General features: G+C 43.9%; 1 protein-coding gene across 2 annotated transcripts in view; it reads right to left on the bottom strand.

Annotated features, from left to right (window-relative positions):
* tenm1 (teneurin transmembrane protein 1) overlaps positions 1–20,507 on the bottom strand; it is a 165,843-nt gene extending 145,336 nt beyond the window's left edge. The window contains exons 1-3 of one of the 2 annotated variants that reach the window (XM_056383289.1): positions 20,067–20,507; positions 6,622–6,893; positions 2,559–2,885 (exon numbers count right to left, since the gene is read on the bottom strand). In XM_056383289.1, coding sequence (XP_056239264.1) covers positions 2,559–2,885; positions 6,622–6,838 — 544 coding nt within the window. In that variant the 5' untranslated portion in view covers positions 6,839–6,893; positions 20,067–20,507. The remainder of the gene's footprint in view (positions 1–2,558; positions 2,886–6,621; positions 6,894–20,066) is intronic. The other variant, XM_056383290.1, reaches the window with a different exon arrangement.
* Between the last annotated feature and the right edge of the window lie 338 nt (positions 20,508–20,845).

The raw sequence follows: 20,845 nt of genomic DNA, 5'->3' as shown, positions 1-20,845 counted from the left end.
ATTATGGGTGTCCACATATTTCTGGCCATATAAGTATAGTGTATGTGCGTGCATATGTGCGTGTGTCAGCAGTAAACTCTAGCTGAACTACGTGTTGTCTTTCTACTGCCAATCTCCTCTGTTCTAACGGTGCACTGTCGTCAATTCAGGGTGTTGATGCTTTCCCGAGTTTGTCAGCAGGTCTGACTGGTGCTCGAGAATGCCCCCAGCCTTCCTCAGGGGAGGTGTCACAGTTGGACATGCACCCTCCCACCACCATCACCCTATCACACAGACACACATACACACACACACACACTCACACACACATGAAACAGAATAAAGACAGACATCTGTACAAACATGGCTTCACACACAAGCTGAATCTCTTTCTCCTTTACTCTTTCTTAATCTGTCCCTCCCTCTTTCTATTTTTCTCACACTTGAATCCACACATGCACACACACACACACACACACACACACACACACACACACACAAACACACACAAACACACACACTGACTAAATTGACTTGTCAGCTTCAATCAGACCAGGAACAAAAGGATTCCTGCCAGTTTGAAGCTGACATCATTAATGGGTTTGGGAGGGGGCGAGCTCTGAAGACAAAGGGAGTGCAAGGTCGGGCTGACTTAAAATGCACTTTCATTTTGGCAGGGACGTTAGCTTTTTGATTTCAGCCCCTTTACGCCAACATCTTTTTGCGAGTAGCTCTAACTTTCATTATCGCTGGGAACAGAGGGGCGTGTGAGACTTTGTTGTGCTGATGGAGAGATATGTGACATCCATAATGCATTTCCTATTAGAGGATGCCACGCATGGACACACCTGGCCACGTGTCAGAGAAAGATGGACAGGAAGAGGATGAGAATAAATGGGATGTCGGTGAGAGGAGAGGAAAACAGCTTGCCAAGCAAAGGATACCTATGCAAGAGAAAACACAGACGTAAGGGGTAAAGCGCGAGCAAACGGAAGAAGAGCGTCTTCTTGAGATTGTGTCAAGATTTTGAGAGCCTGAGGACACACTGCACAGAACTTCATGTGACATATGGAATCCACACATAAACCAGCTTTTCCTGGTGCATTGTCGCAGTAAAACCAAATGCTTTGAACATTTTAAATCCTCTCCTCTCACTTCTGTGACTCCATCCATCCTCATTTGCTTCTGTTTCCTCTGCTCTGTGCCCATCTGCCTCCAACCCCCCATATTTGCAGCTTTCATTCTGACCCTGGATAAAGATGGAGTCCCTCATCTCAAATGGTAATAACTTTGGTCCATATGCACACAGCCATCACAAATTGATTACTGTGTAATGCTGCAAGCACTCCCACTCTCCCTCTCTCTCACTCTCTCCCCTCTTCCATCGTGTGATTTTTGCACAAGGCTGATTCCATGTCCAATCTGGCTGCCATTAAACAGCACCCCTGGGTGCATCCCAAACATAAACAGGCACATCCTGAACCCTTCTTCACATGATCCCAGTCTCCTCCTTCTCCCACCATCTTTGTCTACCACTCATTCTAAATCAGCTTCTCCTTCACCTGTTTTACCCTCAACCACTCATTCCCTTTTTATTCTCATTCTAATTATATCATTACATTACCATTTCTATTCTCTCATTAGCATTTTTTGCTATCCCTGTCTCTATTATTCCCCTCTTATTCTTTTTTTCTCTCTCTCTCTTTCTCCATCACCCTCCCTTTTCTCAGCCACAGAATATGTTCCACCTTTTTTGCAGCATATAAACAGACAGTGCCCTTGGGGATCGGTTGGAGAGCTCTGTCTTTGTTTGTGTGCACCCCTAACTAACTCTCCATCTGCAGGGAGCCCAGCCAAGCCCAGCAGTGCAAGACAGATAGCTGGCACCGGCCCAGACTCTTCTCTAGTTGGCCCCAGATCTTCACCCCCGCCTCTCAACTTTTCCTTCCTTCCAGGCTACAGTCTTCCCACAGAGTCGGCTGTCAGCTGCCCTCATGCAGCCAGTAAGGTACTGTGGATGTCCGACCCCTACAATTCCTTTTCCTCCAAGCCTTAAACCAAAATCTGGCTTCCACTTTCAATGGATATTCATCCTTCTCCAAGCCATATGCTGTGGATGTTCGTCGCCGGACTTTTCCTCAAGCTCCATCCTCAGTTAACCCCAGTTTCACCTCCAATACGAGCTCACTTCAGAGACTAAATAACCAATAGCACATTTTCTGTATTTAGTCACATCAAAGAGCCTTCAAAGAGAGAGGAACTTAAGCATTAGCATTAGTTCAAAAACGGAGAGTTTCAATCATGTAATTGCCCAAGGCTGTAACTTAAACCTTGAAAGGAGTTTTAATGTTATATGTTGTTTTTCTTTGCATTTGTTGGTGAGAAACTTCTCTTTATAATAAGAGGCCGTGAGGATGTAACATGAAATACAGTCAAGGAGAGAAATTATGCATGCTGCTTCTATGCACAAAATCGAATCATCAAAGGTGCACTACATTGTCTGCTAAAGCTGAAGTTTTATCCTCCCTGGGCTTCTTCCATCCCCCCTTACAGAGTAAGAATAGAGATTTTTCACTCACCATTGTCAGGCTCAGACTTCCTGTCATGCTCGGTGTCGGTGAGAGAGAGGGCGGAGTTGGCGCGGCTCGTGAGGCAGGAGCTCTGCTCAGACTTGAGGCCGCGCATCCACATGTGCTGCAGACCGTGAGCAGGAGACGGGTCCACCTCCGGCTCAGTGTCCACGTCCGAGCCCACGCCCAGGGAGTAGGCACGGCTGTGGACATGAGCAACCGGTCCGGAGCACAACGCTTCCTCCTCCTCCTCCTGATGCTGCTGCTGCTGCTGCTGCTGTTGGTGGATGTGGTAGTCTGGGCTCCTCATCTGCCCGGCCTTGCAGAAGTCTAATTCTGGAGGAGGAGGAGGAGGAGGAGGAGGAGGATGATGGAGAGATATGCAGATTGAGAGCTGTAAAGCCTTTAATACCGGCATGTGTTTTTATTTGCTTTAGCAACTAAGCTGACCAGGTGTTTGTTAGCGGGAAGCACTTACAAGCCAAACACTGAACACACCCCAAATTATGTCAAGGGACAGGCTGTTATTTGAGCAAGCATTTATTAAAAGTTTTGCAGCAGAAGTCCAAATCAAAATGCCACCCTCGATTTTTCTTAACCATTTGCAGGGAAGCTATATCCTGTTCATGCTGCCTGATGTGTGTTATTGAGCTCAAGATGTATTGAACTGCTGCTCAAACAGAGCACTGATCTCATCTATATTCTCCTTGGTGGGGTGAAGAGATCAGATAAAGATCAAACCTTATTAATATTGACTCAGACTGAGGGAAAAATTGAGCCTCCTATGCTTTCAGGTATTAGAATGCCCTCCAATCCCAAGTATCAACCAGTTATCTGAGAACATCAGATATACTGTGTTAGTCCTCTGGTTACACTTCAATTCAATTCAATTCAATTGAGTTCTAGTTTTTTTTTTTCCTGCAGAGGCAGTTGAGTAAATTTTCTTCCTCGCCACCTCCTCGAGTTTTCTGTTTAGAATGTATAAATGGAAGTGATGGAGCTGATGTAATTTCAAAGAAATCAAGGGCATAAATTGAAATCTATACAGATACCACTGTAGCCAGGCCACATATATCTACTCCACCGAATGCAGACGAAGCAAGGAAAGACTTCCTCTCCTTCTCACTTAGTGCAGTTAATATTTGTGTTAGGTCAGGTCCTCTGAACACGAACCACAGTGTTTCAATAAAAGCCACAGCCCTGTTGACCACTCCATTGACCAGCGATGTATCCTGCTGTGCCTGTTTGATGGGGTCAAGACCAACTGTGGCTCACATACTGTTCTGCCGGAATTAAACCGGCGCAAGATTGGTCACCGCTACACACTTCTGTTTAGCTCAAATTGGCTGCAAGAGGGCAATTCAGGAGCAAATAGGCTATTTCCTCAAGGTAACAAACATGGATCGACTGTGAACTGAAAAGTCATGTAAACATTTTGTTTTGAAACGAATTCATAACACACAAAGAGATTTTAGCAGGTGATTAGAGGGACAATATATTTTCTGAATAACTTCCCATTTCCTGCCATTACAGTTCGCCGCTTCCGACTCATTTCAGCAAAAAATTGACAATTTATGTATTTAACACTACTTTCGCCCAACGTCGTAAGTACTTGTTATAAGCAAATATCTACCAAAACAGTCTGGGTTATAATTTCATTGTAATGCAGTCCTGGATGTTATGGAAGATAAAAACATCTAAATCGTGTTCACCCAAGGGTTTAATTACTGTTACAAGTCCCCCTCACCAAGGCAACCGCACAAGGGCCCCAGACTTACAGGGGCCTTGAAACCATGTGTCAGATGGTTTTGTACTCAATTAACTGACTATTGTTTGGATGCATGCAGCACTGGTGCTCGATATCCACAAATCCACGATAAGGGCCTTTGACTGGCATATTAACTAATATCAAGGCTCTGTATTGTAGAGGTTTCAGTTTTGTGTTTATATCTTAAATACATCTAGATGAACGTGTTAAATCAAATTACCACACAGCAAATGTGGGACCAGGAAGTGCTGTATACTCAAGTTTTGTCTCTCAGGCCACGTTTAGATTGCCGTACCATGTAGTGTGACCTGAGAGGAAGGGCTGCACACACTGATGTGACCTGAAAAAAGTATTTCATCACCCTCTGCATGTTTATCACTTACAAAAATTTTTACTTTACAGCTTATATTCTTCTAAAAAAGTAAAAAAAAACTGAATTGAATAAGCCAGTAAGGGACAGTGCTCTTTTTAGTAAAAATGTGGATATGACATAATTAGCAGTCGAACAGTAGTGCAGTCTATCAGTGCATTAATAATACAACAACTTACATAGAAATTCTCTTTTTGTTCTCAGGCTACCATTATTTTGGAGAACACGATAATCAATTTCATCCTATTTGCTCGACTGATATTAACAGAATTCATAGAGCTGTGTGTTTTTTTTCCCACTTTGTTGTGTCCAAACCCTTGTGTTTACCCTCTTGTTAAAATATATGTATTAAATGGAGTTTAACTTCATGCATTAGGTGGTAAGAAGGTCCGTATATACTCAAATGATTCAGTCCTTGTAAGACTGTGAATACTTCAAAGATTTATACTGTAACTAATTTCTGGCTTTGTAAACAAAATATTGGAGAGTGCGAATTAATTCATTTGAGTTAATTAACAGGCAAAACTAATTATTTTGGTCAACTCTCTTATGTGCTGGAGATAGATAACAGAGCAGTGGGTCTAGCTGACTGGCTATTCATCTATCAACAGTATCTTTCTAATGGAAAGAGATTTTGGGTAGAGACAGGGCAATGTAGAGCAGAGAAAAAGCTTGATGTGCGATTAAGTGGACAGAGAGGAATTCGTAATATTAGGGAAAATAAACAGCTGGGAGAAGAGAGGAGAAGAGAGGGAAGGAAGGAAGGGAGGAGAGGGCGAGATACGGCAGTTTAAAAGATGAAGGGAAATATGAAGAACATGGGTGGGGAATTAGAAGAGAAACGAACTGTCTGATCTTTGTCAGGAACACCATAATCCATTAAAAATGTCACTGGAGGCAACGTCCCCCCTTAACAGTTGGTTACTTAGGTAGGGTATACTATATATAGCTTCGTTGCCCAAAGATGAACAGATGTGCTTCGCAGAACCGGCTGCCATTGACATTTCAAAGGCCGCTTTGGGGGGTCTTTTGCGCCTTACCATATGACACTGATGGCAGGGGGATGTTGTTTGTGTATGGAAACAGAAAGGCTGAGCAACTGTTGAAAAAACCAGGAGCTCTTTGACACCACAACGCTACGGAAGACATCGAACCAACATGATGAGGACTAACGGCCGTCGATGGGTTGCTGCGCGGCGAACAATACGACAAAATCCATAGCAGGTGGCATTCAAACCATGAAATCCCAAGCGGCATGCTTGTCAGGAGTTGTAACTGTTATGAATGGCTAATGTTGCTTGTTAGCATGGTGGGTAGGTCTTGCAGAGTAGCAGGAGGTTGGGGTGGCGGAAAGAGTATCTATTGATCACGATGAACCCTGCGCAGTGGTCTGCTCCTGAAGAGGTGCGGCTTCTGTCTTAACGCCACACATGACCTGCATAAGGGCCATCCATCACAGCATGCGCTGGCCCATTTCTCCTCCCGTCACCGGCAGGGAAGAATTTTTCGGTGTGTATGTGTCAACGTGCGCCTCTACATGTGCCTATGTCCACCTGTGTTTGTATCTGTGAGTGTGTGTGTAATGAAGGGTGGTGTTCCACCCCAGGTGAGGCCAGAGAGGTTTGGGGTTGACCTACTTTAGCTGTGGGAGAGAAATATCACCTCCGTGGAGAAGAGGTAATTGGCTGCCTCCGACTGTCCTTCTGGCTCATTGTGGACTGTAATAGGTAATTCACATAGGCTCTTTTAAAGACCTCTGTGTGTGTGTGTGTGTGTGTGTGTGTATGTGTGTGTGTGTGTGTGTGTGTGTGTGTGCCTATATGTATGTTTCTTTGTGCCTGTATCCATTTGCGACCACATACAGTAACTGTACAAATGTGAACATATATTCAAAGGTAAACACATCCAGCTTAAACATGCAATAAGCGCGGTACCTGGCTGGGCCTGGCTGTAGTTGCTCTGTCTCTCCCGGTGTGACCCGAGGGTGAGGCGTAGCTCATGCGTGTAGTCCGGCAGGGTTTCGCGTGAAGTGTAGGAGCGGTGGTGGGCGCGGCCGTCCTCGCTCTCGTCAGATGAGCTGGTGTAGGACATCTCCATCTCATGGCGCCCCTTAGACAACGGCTGGTAGGGTTTACTGTCCATCTCCTCCATGGCTCAAAGCGCTCCGCTTAGTCACTCAGCACAGCCACAGCACAGAGCACACAGTCTGGAAGCAGGTAGGAAGGTGGAGGGGAAAGGTAGTGAGGACAGCAGGGCAGAAGAGGGATGGGCCATCGGGGGGAAATGAAAGGGAAAGAGGGGATTGAACAGACAGGGTGGAGGAGAAAAATAGCACAAGAAGCCCGTTATTGAGCACAGTGGAACAATATTGCAACATCTGCTCATTTCAATTACAGCAGACATTCATAAACAGTATTTGGCTTCTCTCACTAAAGGTTGCTTCCAAATCAATACACTCAGAAGGGACCGCGATCGTGCCCATTATGTCCGGATGCGTTTGAAGAGAAATTGGCCAAAATCAAACATGGCTCTCTGTTCTGTCAGTTGTGGTTTCTGTTTTCTCGAGCTACTGTACGCTTTATCTCTTTCTTCCAGACAACATTGACAATTTGTAGATAAATCAACAAATTTGGAGCCGAGTCTCACGTCTGTCACTCTCATTAAACACTGTGACTCACGCGATTCTGTGGTAATGACGAAACCCTATTAGACACCAGTCTTTACACTGCCATTGCCCTCCAAAATACAGTAGTGATAAATCAGCTCTTTTAGTTCTGTTCAGCTCATATTCTCTTGTTCTTCTCTCAACCACATCAAAATCTCCTTCTGATAACGTCCGGCGCAATATGCTTATACCGCCATAACTAATGATTGATTGGGACAATGATTAGAGCACAGAAGAAGTGATTAGAAAATACTTCATTCATATTAGCTCTCTTTCAACGTGCCCTGCCCGAGGCCTTTCCAGCCTATTTCCTGCAGATATAAAGCTTCTAAATGGAGCTTGAGAGGGTCATTGCTCATAGAGACAAAGTGCTACGGTATTGACCTCTTCAGGGAGTCCTGTAGTCCATATATCAAAGCCATTAGAGCGTGCCTGCTCAATACCTCAGAGATCTGCAGCACAGGGTGATCACCACTAGTCTGATACAAGTTTACAGCTGACCTTTCTACCACTGCAGTAATGCTTTTATTCCACCTGAAAGACTCCTTCCCGTAGCCCCGAATTCACCCTCCTCATTCCCCACATGCATGCACACGCACAAACCAGTTTGCATGCAAACACACACACACACACACACGCTCACACAGACCGCCCACTGACCCCTGACAGCAAACAGTCGAAAAATGGGCCAAGTTGCTTGCACACTCATATCTCTCTCTCTCTCTCTCTCACTCACACACACACACACACACACACACACACACACACACACACACCCCCTGCAGACATTATCATAGCACAGATGATCTGTAAAAGCTCTGCACTTGTCTCTCCTGCCATCCATCTCTTGTGTTTTCTCTTGAACAATAAAACAAAGCATAACAATGCCTTTAAAATACATAACCACAATTTGCCTCCAATTATCTTCCAGCAATACTATAACATACTGTAAGCTCCCTGTGACTCGCACACGCACACACTTGTGGTTCCCAGCAATCACGATGCCTTTCATTTTGATTGGCAGGAGTTATTGCAAGGAATCAAAGCCCACTATTATCTCAGCTGCCCTGTCAGAATGGGATTGACTGGTGTCACCTTCTCTCTGGTACGGCAAGGAGCGAGTATGCATTACCCCGCGAGCTCTGAGCTTGCTGCAGGCACTCACTGCTGTCTGTCTCTACAGAGGCTCTCTGTCCCGTTTTATGTCTGTTACATGCTTACATGCAAGAATGAAAGCGTGCAATCCTGCACACGGGAACACATTCATGTTCCCCTGTCATGTGTGTGCACAGACACAGTCCGTCTAGTGAGCATTTTGCTTAGTACAAATAGTCCTGCTTGTATCTTGCATATACTGCACGTCAATACGCAAGCAGTATGTGCAGGATGATGTGAAAATACTGACTGGTTTCCTTTAAAACACACCTCTCTCCTGGTAAATCCCTGCACTTCTTTCCCTCCTCTTTCACCATCCTTCTTTGGTGTACCAGTCCATCTCTGCTCTCCCCCCTCCTTCCCTCCTATCCTCGCTCTTCCTCCCCTACCTTACACGCTTTCCACCCTCCATCTCATCCTCTGAGGCGCCGGCATTTAGAGAAGTAAGCCCGCTAATTCTAGCCCACAGTGGGGTGCCCATTAGGGGGCTTGATTCTTGGTTTTGATGTCAAAACCTGGAGGTTGTTTCCTAGAGCCAAGCTCACTTCAAACAAGACACATGGGCGTTCTGTAGGACAAGTTAGCATGTGCCACCTGAGCTCAACAACAGCCTGGATTTGCAATTTAGGAATGAACACCTGGGGGTGGGGGGTGGGGTGGGGGGGTTACTATTCATAGAAAACACAGGTCAGGCCTGGAAAGGTCTGAGGATGTTGGAATAATTAGCATCATGCTAGGATCAATTTTTAATAGCGGAATCTTCAAAACCTTTACTACAACATTTGTATCATCTCCCCTCATCATTTTTTTATGCATGTGTCAAGCAACACGGTGCACTGAGGGATCCCTCGCTGAAGCTAAGTGCTTAACTGATTGCATGGCTATACTTCCAGTGACTAACAGCTGATCTTAATCATCTCTATGCCAGTGCAAAATATGTAAAATTCATAGAGTTCAATGATTAATGCACTCTACTGTATTAACCACAGTACTGTAGCCTACTGAATGTGTACTCACAGGAATACTCATTTATTGATAGACTGCTGTCATAAAATACAACAATGAAAATAAATTTAAAAAAAAAAAGCTGTAAAAATACAGTTGAAAATTTGAGACAGATCTGATGTGAGTTTGTTTGCGCTACAAATTAACAGAGAGTAGTTGTATGCACTGACAAGGTATATGTTATTGTCTGACTTTATTTCTAATTTAAGTCTAATCTATAATTCATCAGTGTGCAATGAACTCTTCACCGCTCGGTCTAAAATTAACACAAAGTGACAACACTGAGTGAAACACACGCATTGCATTACATTGTTATCCCTCCCCCTACTCCCCCCTCCCCTCATCCATTACTAACCCTTTTCTTTCTGTCTCTTATCACTCCCTCTTTCACACACAAACACACTCATACACACATACAACCACGCGGGAGTGGTAATCCACAGCTACACAGTTGCAATAATATCTAATGGGACCCTTCACCCACTTGATCCCCTCCTATCCATCCATTTACTCAGTGCAACCATAGACCAGTGGGCTGTTTTTTTTTTTCCTTTTTTTTTTTGTTGCAAATCTGCTTAGAAAAGTGATAGAGGCTCACATCCACTGTTGCTTTTAAACAGGATTTATGCTCCAAGTCTTCTCCAGAGGGGCGGGGTTCCCTAAGATGTCCAACACCAACAACAATACTGCAAAATGGCACGGCCGTGATCGTCATGTGTGAAGGCAAGGACCATCAGGACAAGTCCAAACTGATTTACACTTTCCAATCTCAAATGAATGCGCTGAAATCATGACAAACAGGAAGAGAGGGCATGCAAAATGGGGGGGGGGGGGGGGGGGGGGTAAAAAGGAGAGAGGCAGAGAGAGGATTGGGGCCAGGCGGAGGCAGAGAAATTGAGTTTCACATTGGTAAATAAACAACGAGGATGGGGACAGCAGAGTGTCATCCAACAATATTAGCTCCTCAGATTATTGATACAGTATAGTTCCAGGATTATAAATACATTTCCGCCATGCAGAGAAGGTCTTATTTTCATAACAGCCCAGAGACCCCCAGTGAGTAGGGAGCTACTTTCTTTGTTAGCTCTGGCCTTTACACATTTCCAAGAAGCTTGTTTGCACAGAGACGAGCTAATCCCGCTCACTAAACAGGCCTCGCGAAGCCACAGGAATGACGATGAGAAACCTTGAGAACTATATTCATGCTAGAGCATAAACTTGTTGCTGCAGATGCTCCGGAGTGAAGTCATAACAGTCCTGGTGTTGTTTGTAGGTTTTCATTTTGTCTACCGTTACAATGGCTTAATCATCGGAAGGCATGGAGGCGCAGTCTGTAGCTGCAAATGCAGATCCAGGCTACAGGTCCTACGGGAGTAAACAGTGAGCTGTCAGACAAAGATGCCTCTCCTGGAGTGTGTATGTGTGTGTGTGTGTGTGTGTGTGTGTGTGTGTGTGTGCGCGCGTGGAGAGAAAGATAGGGAAGGATAGGCTTAAAAATTTATCTGTTTCATTCGTTAGCAGCACCAAAGCTCCTCAGGCATATGACAGGGATACCTCAGACGAGAGGCCCTGAAGGACCCACAGGACCCTGTTATACCTTAACCACCCTGAAACACAACAAAACAGTACGCCGTCCACTGGGAGCCCTCTGCGCCTGGCGAGAGGAACGAGGGAGGGATGAATGGAGAACGTGGGTAAAGAGAGTGATAGATAATGAGAGATGGAGTGCTCACAGTGAAAATAGGAGGAATTGAAGGATAGAGAGATTGCCAAGTGAGACATGGAGTGATAGAGGGTTTTAATTAGTGGATAAGGGCTAGCTATCTGTGGGCGGCGGCAGCACTCTCGTCACGTAGTTGTGCTTTCATAGCTGACCAAGCCTGAAATCTCTCGCTGCTAATGCCGAGTTTACCAGCAGAACGCATACTGTAGTGTGTACCCACACACACACATACACACACATACACACACACAAACACCGACACACACGAGCCCGGACTTCACCATACATACAGTACCCTTGATAAGATGCAGAAGATGAAACACATACAGACCTTCAACCACAAACGGACACACACTCTGTGCCCCGGCGCCTACACACACACACTAATGGCATTTAAAACAACACACTTGAACACCAACACACGCCACAAAGAATCAACACAGCCTTTACAGGCTTTCTCCGTACAGACTGGTTACCGTTTGTGCCATTGCAGTGTCTTTACCATTCCTCCCATGATAGCACCCAAGGTTAATGCATGTATGTACAAAGCAAGTCACAGAGGTGATGCGGTAGCCCAGCGACACCGGGTCCGGATGACAGCGTGACCAAGAATCAGAAAAAAAAGTGTGCATGTGTGTGTTTGTCCACGTGCGCAGCAGATCGCTGCTTGTCTTGAGCTGTCGGGAGCTTTGAAATCATCTTGGATCATTTGATCATTTATAGTGAACATGGGTCAAATCCCATATCATCACCGCATGCCTGAGCAGTGTGGAGAAATCCATAAGGTCCTGCACTATTCATACCCTCTGAATGTGGCCTTGAGCAAGGGAGTGGCTAAGCTTTAACTTTTCAAAGGCCGTTTTTATATGTTGACTACAGTTAAAACTTTTCTTCTTTCCTTTAGATCTTGACTAAGGTATAGCTTTTTCCCCCCCTCTGCTTCACACCAGACTAGTTTTCTTTTCATGATATTCACTTCTGCTCCTTCTCTCTGATCTAAAGCCCTCTGCTGATTCCCCAGAAGAGCCAGGAGCAAACAAAAAAAAAAAAAAAAAAACACAAAAAAGGACAAGAATATGCAACGGTAGACATGCCCCGCATGTGCATTCACATGCACGACACCACATTCACTTGGGAGGGGCACACACGTATTTGACCACAAACACACAGACACACGCACACGGAGCGACAGACACCACCCAAAACCACTTAATCAATATTCCTGACAAGGCAAAGCCTTATTCAACACATTTGATATTCCTCCTCTCTCGCAAAATAAATACATGTCACTGTCCTCCCAGCAGGACTAAAAGGCTGTTCACACTAACTCGCTTTGCAAATAAAGCTTTACATCAAGACTGACAACCTCCTAAGCTCTCAGCATCAGCCACTGCTTGGTAAAAAGCCTCTTTCAATAACGCATTTGACCGCCAAAACCTCCAACACCCAAAGCAAAGCAAAGTGGCAGCATTACAGATGCAGAATTAATTAATAAATCAATGCCATTGATTTCAGAAATAGGGTTTGGTGATTAGTGATTTCAAACAGTATTTGTGGCGCATCTCCTTCATGAGATTGTTGATTACAGAGAAATGAGTGAGTAAAGAGAATTAGCCCCGCAGAGGACTAGCAGAAAAGATCTACTGGTAGCTGTTGAGCAGCATTGCAGATTGATTTCAGAATGCTAAGTGGGCTAATCTTCCATCTACACCGTTACAATGTGATGCTTGTCACACTGGAAAAACTCAGGAGTACGTGAGAGGAGGAGGATTTTTGTGAGGCTCCCACTCCCAAAGTCCTGAGTGCTCCCTGTGGCTCCTCCCGCGCCTCAGATCTGTTCTCAACCCTCACCTCCTCTCTGATTCGTCTGGCCTCTCGCAGGCTGAGGACACAGATGGCATTCAGCAGGAAAATGCTTCTCAACAAAGAGAGGATCGGCTCCACAAAGGCCGCGGGACTCAGTCGGGAACAAACTGTGGTCCTAGCGGTGCTCTTTTGTGAGCTGATGACAGCGATGGTGCGGGGGCTGAAAACTCTCCATCCTAATGGCTGCTCAGCGTATAGGAAAAAAAAAAAACATAAATGCACCTCAAGGTTATGGCATATTGGTTAACCATGCTCTCAGAGAAATACAGAGAATTCAAACATCCGCCAATGAATGTGTGGCTCTTAGAAATCTAAGTGATGTTTTCAGCCCTGAAGGTCTAGCCTCACTTGCAGCCCCTACTGCAAGTGTGAGATGCATATCAGCAAAAAAGAGGAGTCGCAGTTTTCTAGATAAACAAATCATTTATGCTTGAAATCAATAGCACATACTGTAAAGTGTATTTGCAGTTGGGAAATGGCACGGAGTCATTTTAAGCACTTTTCTCTTCAATATCACATACTGTACTGTGCTTTGTTTTTCATTTATCCTGCATCTTATTTTCCATTGCAGCCTTTTCTTTCGAAAAATTTGCTAGGCAAAACTGCATCGGGCATGTCCCTTAACAATTTGCATTTCTCATTTCGCTGCTTGTCAGATGAATCATTGTGTCTTTTGAGCACATTAAAGAGAACAAAATATGAATTTTCCAAACAATTCCTTTTCTAGGCACATCGGGTCGGGATGACATGCAATGCAGGCTGTAAAATCCGGGATTTCAGGATTGTTACATCTGGAGACAACATGTATTAGGTCTGCTTTATTTGAAAAATGGCTGCACACAGCTGCCATGATTTTCTTGGAGTAGATGTTGGGTATTTATTTGCTCAAATCATTTTTCTTTGTGCAGTTTGGCTTGGCATTTTGGCTGGCAATCAGCAGAGAATATGTGTCTCTACAGTTAGAAGTCAATTTGGGCGATGATACGCGTACTTGAAATACATCCCAGAGTTCATGGTGGATCAAGACTCATTCTGAAATTAAACCTTAACAACAAAACAACTCCCTTGCAACATATTGCAAAATATATTGAACTCTGCTTTACTGTACTATATATTGTTCTGTATTGTATAAAACATGGCTTCAAGCAGGGATGCATCAAGCACCATTTTGGAGCTATTCATCTTTTCTATGACTTAATAATTCATGATCATCTCGAAAGTAGAGCTATGAATATTACTGATGATACACATGAGGCTATTTACCAGTCAGTGGGAAATAGATGAACTCGTTTAGAGGGGAGATGTACAGTACACCATCACTGTGTTTTATGTTGCTAAGTAAATCACTTCATATGCGTGCAACAAAGAGATGCAGATGCAACTTATTCATATTGAGATATTAATCATGGTTTTGAGGTGCAAATGTAGGTGTATAATGTGTTGCTGATGTTTCACCGTGGGCTAATATGCAGCAGGTATACGTGGTCAACTCACTTCCACTCACGTTGCTAATGTAACTACTGAAGAAACGGTGGGATCAACCATCTTAATGTTGACCAGGCTTTTCAGAATATCTGATGGAATAGATTTGCTTTAAATCCTCCTCAGATTCCCAATTTCCCTGTATTGATTGAGTTGAAGGTGATGCGCTGCCATACATCTTGTCAGTAAAAGCAGGGCCGGCACCGACTCCCTTTGTGTCCTTTGTGTCAACAAAAGCAGGATAAAAATCAACGCAAATATAATGGATTTTAACTTAATTATTTTGACACCAACGCCGAGGCGTGCACTTTGAAGTGAAGGACAATTTATGTGGTAATAAATTGGGGAAGAAACAAAAATTGATTTTTCTTCTTCTAAAGTTGTCCACTGACTTGATTAATAAAAATTTCACGGTGAGAAATGTGTCCCTGTAGGTGTGCATCGGCTTTCTCTCAGTGTGTGTGAGCGAGTGAGCTAGTGTGCCAAGTGTGTGTGTGTGTGTGTGTGTGTGTGTGTGTGTGTAGAATAGGTGTATGTGTGCCTACTACAATATTACAGTTTATTGTTCTCCACATGTATTGTATACAGAACATGGGGTGGACAAAATAAAATGAACACCAGTATTGTAACAGAATAAAAAGAACATTGTGATGCACAGTGTTTACAGAGGAGATGGAGAAAAAACCAAAGTATACATGTAATTAAACCAGCAACTGATTAGTAAAGTGACAGAAAATGAATTAAAAAATCTATTTTGATAATCGATTGAAAATTAAGCAATTTTTCCAGGAAGTATGACTTTCACTTTCACTGGTTTCCAGCATCTCAAATGTGAATATTATCTGTTGTTTCAGTCCTCTGAGTGAACATCTTTGGGTTTTGGACAGCCGGCCGAACAAAACAAGACGTTTGAAGATGTCACCTTGGACTATGGCAACCTGTAACGGACATTTCTTACAATTTGCCGACATTTCATAGCGAATGAAATTTGGTAAAATAACTGATAATGAAAATAATTGTTACTTCCAGCCCGAGCAGAAGCAACACAAGTCCTCCCTGTTACCTTACACTTAAATCATCATCTTTCTGTCTCAGCCCTCTAGCTAGGTGAGTTTCCATCAGCATACTCTTCTCCACACACACACACACACACACACACACACACACACACACACACACACACACACACACACACACAGAGACAGACTCCTCTCGACAAATTAATCTCATATTTTAAAGAGAAGTAGAGTGGGCTTGACCAGTAAGCCTCTAGTGGCTCTGATCATTCTGTCTTCTGACTAGAATTTGAAAGGGGGTGGGTGGGGGGGTTGAAGGTGTAGGAGTGTGAAGGGAGGCTGTGATTGCATTTTCACAATACAAATCTCACATAACACCCTGCTCCTTATTCAACCGAGTATAGTTCCTGACTCTTGCCTATAGCCCAATGGAAGATGACAAGAAAGAATAGAGGGCTGGAGATGCCAGTGGAGACATAGCCAAACACTTGAAAGAAGAACGCCTCGGGCATATCTGTATGTACCAGTGTGTGTGTGTGTGTGTGTGTGTGTGTGTGTGTGTGTGTTTACAGCACAATTTTGGTTTTGATTCAATTTCTGTCCCTCTCTGTGTTGCTGTTGGTCCCGCTTTTGGTTTCAACACTAAAATAAACAGTATTGTATTTGGATAATTTATTGTAAGGAAAAAACAGATAGAAGGGACTTGCATGGTTTTCACAAAAAAAAAAAAAAAAAAAAAAAGCTTAGCAAAAGAAAAATATTTTGATTTAGGAAAAGCTACACAGTGGAAAAAGATAAGAGAAAGCATATATATATATCAGGCTCGTTAATAAAAAAGATCTATAATCCAAAACCTAATATGTTACGTTGGAAAGAAATTCTATTAATTATGAAACACGTATGAGTAACAAATCAAAGACTACACAGTCCTCAGAAGAGTTCATCATTTCAAAAACATGATACCGCTCGTTTCTAAAACTGCTGTCACTGTCTTTGTAAGAACGATGGTGATGAGTTGGACCAAAGCTTTTCTTATTCACTGCTGATTATCTGTAAACATGTTATGCTAAGTGCATTAAGTGCAAGCACTGGGCCTACACTGCCATACCAGAGTTTTATAGGGTAATTTGGTGATATTGTATTGCTTCCGTATTTCACTTTCTTTTTTTTTTTTTTTTTTTTTTAAATGGCATTGCTGGCAGTTTCTTTACTGCAGAGGCCGACCACAGTCGAATGAATAGAGGAAACGCTAATTAGCACTGCAGGATTTGTTAAACAATTCCTCTTGAGGATGGAGCAGCATTGCAGCAACAAGGTAAATATTTGAAGTTGTACAATGGTTACAATGGTTACATCTCTGGGTGTGTGTGTGTGTGTGTGTGTGTGCATTAGTGTGCAAATCTAGTGGTCCAGCAGTCTGATAACCCAACTTGCACGGGTTCTTTTATTCGGAAATTATCAGCAGAGTGGCAAACATTTTAAGCTCTTCCAGCCATTACATTCTCCCCCATATGACGGACATGGAGAGAGAGGGGGGGGGGGGGGGGGGGATAAAAACTCGCACTGGGCGTCATATCTATCGTCTGAGAGTTGAAACTCTGAGTGCAGCACTAAGTGTTGTACTCAGGATTATAAACAACATCAATGTGTATTTCACATTGTCCCCCTCACTAATTCATGACCCCAATTTTATTAAGGAAATTTAGTTTTGCAGAGAACTTGTGGGGCAGAAGGGAAGTGTGTAAGCGATTCCATGGGAAAAAGTAGCATTACAGTGCCAGGGGCTACTGCATTCCTGGAATGAAAATTCATAAATAATGCAGGGCTGGATAACAAAAAGAACTCCCCCGCTGTCTCGCACAGCACTGCGCTATCCAAAGGCCAAGCAATATCACTCAAATCTCAGAAAAACACAAATTATTAGACACAAGTAAAGATTTTTTTTTTTTGTTAGGGCTTTCTTGACTCAGGACAATGGGATCTGCTGACAGCCAGGGCAAAATGCCAGTATTCTAACAATTGGCAATTCGGGCTTAAATTGTCAGGAAGTTGCACTGAAATAATGATGGGACTCCAAGCCAAGGAGCTGAGCAGCTTCTTTAGATTTCCAAAATGCCACATGCACTACCAGCTTAACAATAACAAGTCTGAAATTTAAAAAAAAGAAAAAAAAAAGAAAAAGTGGAGTGTGCAACACCGCTGACCACTGACTGCTGCTCAGGGGAAACCAGAGTGCGTCGGCACAAGTTGAAATGTAAAACCCTGAATATCTGAATGATTGATAAATCATGTGGTTAGCTGGTTGACTGACAGAAATGCCAATGCCTTATCAGTGGCATGTGCACAGCATATAATTGGTGGAGTGACATTTCAATTCAAAGACCTGTCCTCTAATTATGAAGGCGTTGCCATAATGGGTGTGCCATTTAAAATATGCACTTAATCACTGTTCATCACCACCTCCAGTGCAGCAGCCCTGCAGGGCCTTAAAAAACATCCACATGTGGACAACAAGCTTACACACACACACACACACTTCACCAGGCAATAGTATGAACAGCCCCCTGCTATAACACACCGTCCATCAACACTACAGTAAAGTACAGTGGGAGAAATCAACACAGAATTACAATCATCAACCTCCCCAGATCCCATACATCTACATCATCTCCATCGTCTATGTGCATGTGACTGTAAGTGTGTGTGTGTGTGTCGGTGTATTTGTGTGTGGAAGAGACTGGGAGAGGGTGTGTGTATTATCTAACCTCCATGCACAGATGCTCTCTATTAATCACATAGAGCTAAGACAGACTGCCGCATTTTTATCATCTCTATCAATAATGTGCGAGCCGAGGAAGAATTAAGCTCGGTGCCCGCATCATTGTGAGCAGTGTCAGGTAGGGCAGTGACACACACACACACACACACACACACACATAATGCTAAACTGACAGAACACAATGCATTCAAGTGTGTGGGCTTGTAATTAAAGCTGTTGTTTTTTTGTTTTTTGTTTTTTTTGGGTTTTTTTGGATCTTAAAATAATATGGTAGAGAGCAGGTGAGCCTGATGGGTGAAACAATCCAAACATCAATACAGTTCTCTGAAAGATGTGTACAGTGGCTGGAGGAGTAGTGCATTAGATCCATGTATTAGACATATTGACAAATCGTAGTTTCTGATTACAATGCATTTGCATTTTCAAATGAAAGGTATATAGCTCCTTTCCCATTCCCTCAGCCAAGTGGAGCAAGATTAACAAACCATGCAGGAAAAGTATGGTATGCCTTTTCTCACTAATGGAAGAATATATTCAGACAATTACTCAGAAATATTTATTATTAATTTATTTGTTTGTGCTTATTTTCAATTATTTATTTATTGGAAATGTGCCTTCAGTGGTCTACTCCAGGCAATTATTTATAATCTGCTGTGAAGGAGAGGAGTGAGGAGGTCTAATTTAATTCTATCAGAGCATATCCATCCTGGTGCAATTTGCGCTGCCTTCACAATAATTATGATTTATCAGAATGAATTTGCTGCTGTTAATTATTTACCCTCACACACTTTAAACGCTACCCATGTGAAATAAATAAATAAATAAATAAACATCTCGCAGTTCAATAATTCAGCTGAGGAATGGCTGCAACAGCTGCAGCGTCAATCCAGGAAGGGCAGAAGTTGAAATGTATGAGAAGTAAGAATGTATCAGCAGAATGCAGAGGGTCACAGTGTTGAGATGTGTCCTGACGTGCCTGTTGGACCTGTGGTGGTGGAGATGGTTTAATGTCCAGCCCGGGCCCCGGTAAGCGGCGTTGATGTTGGGAGACAGAAGGCACGCGTCAGAGAGATCTATACCCCCTGGATCTCCGGTGGCCCTGTTGGCATCATTAGGCTACCTTAGCGCTGATGGAGATGGAGTGGACGAGCCAGAACTGGAGCAACAACAAAAAAAATAAAACAACAACATAAAAAAAAAAAAAAAAAACAACTCAAGGCTGCGAGCGTTGCTGGAGCAAAACGAATATGACACTTGAACACATGAAGCCGGCAGGTCTGCAGCTACTGTACTCTACCTGAAGGATCAGTATTTAGACTGGTTGTCAAAGAGACCGGCTTGTATAAAGTCTGCATCCATACGCTTCAAAGGAGGCGCACTGATTTTCATAAAACCGCACCACACACACACACATACACAAGCACATACACTCTCTCTAAATCTACCTCTCTCCCCTCTGCCTCTCTCTCTCTCTCTCTCACGCGCACACACACACACACACACACCGCAACACTGCACAGCCCATCTGAACAGCTGATAATAACCATTTCCTGTGAACTCACGTTGTCTCAGCATCCGAGCCTCGTTTAGCCAAGCAACATTGTAGCCGATCTCTCTCTCTCTCCCCCCCCCCCCCCCCCCCTCCCTCAACGAGCCCACTAAAGGCCAGAACTGAGCGTGCCGCTTACCTTTCCGACGTAAAGCCATTCCTTTAGTCCGATTCCATGCTATAAGAACCCTGCAAATGCTGAAGAGTGTGCAATCCCCCCGGTAGAAATGTCGAGTCGAGACGCGGTTCTCCGGCTAAAATGTGGATGAGGCACCTCTTCCCTCTCTGTGTGCCTGCTGGTCTGGGTTTCGAAGGCGGCGGTGCTGATGCTGATGATGCTCGTCTCTCAAATGCCGATAGAGGACGACGCAAGGAAAAGTGCGGGGAGGAAAGGGATCTCCTCTCGGGGGCTGTAGCTCCGCTGTGCTGTGTGTGTGTATGTGTGTGTGTGTGTGTGTGTGTGTATGTGTGACAGGGAGCCCGGCGCGGTGCGTTTAGCCGCAGTTGAACCCAAGGTGGCTGACGGGTTGATGCTGTTGCTGGTTGAGGCTCGGTGCCGCTATAACAGCATCCCCGGATCATACCACCGCGCGGAGGAGAAGGGGGTGTGGCACAGACCGGCCACAGACACAAGCGCGCACAGCCTCTCTCTCGTCAGGAGGTCGTCTGGATCACTAGTTAGACTCATTCAGGTGATGCCATATGGCTGCTCTGTTGTCCTGTGCTGGAATGCTGACTCATTAATGAGGCCAAAATGGGGGAAAGTTTTGGAGGCTATTTTCTGCCAGTGCTGCTGCTCTGGTAACACTCAGGGCAGCATATTTCCAAAAAAAAAGCTCCTGGAAAATTTTGTGTGAGAACGAATGAACTGCACAGTTCAAAATTTTCCATATTATAAAAGCGAGTTACAAGTGATAC

The sequence above is a fragment of the Seriola aureovittata genome, chromosome 8 (genome assembly GCF_021018895.1).
Source record: "Seriola aureovittata isolate HTS-2021-v1 ecotype China chromosome 8, ASM2101889v1, whole genome shotgun sequence".
Lineage (NCBI taxonomy): Eukaryota > Metazoa > Chordata > Actinopteri > Carangiformes > Carangidae > Seriola > Seriola aureovittata.
Note: the sequence above shows the minus strand (reverse complement) of the source record. Positions and strands in the feature narration are given on the sequence as shown.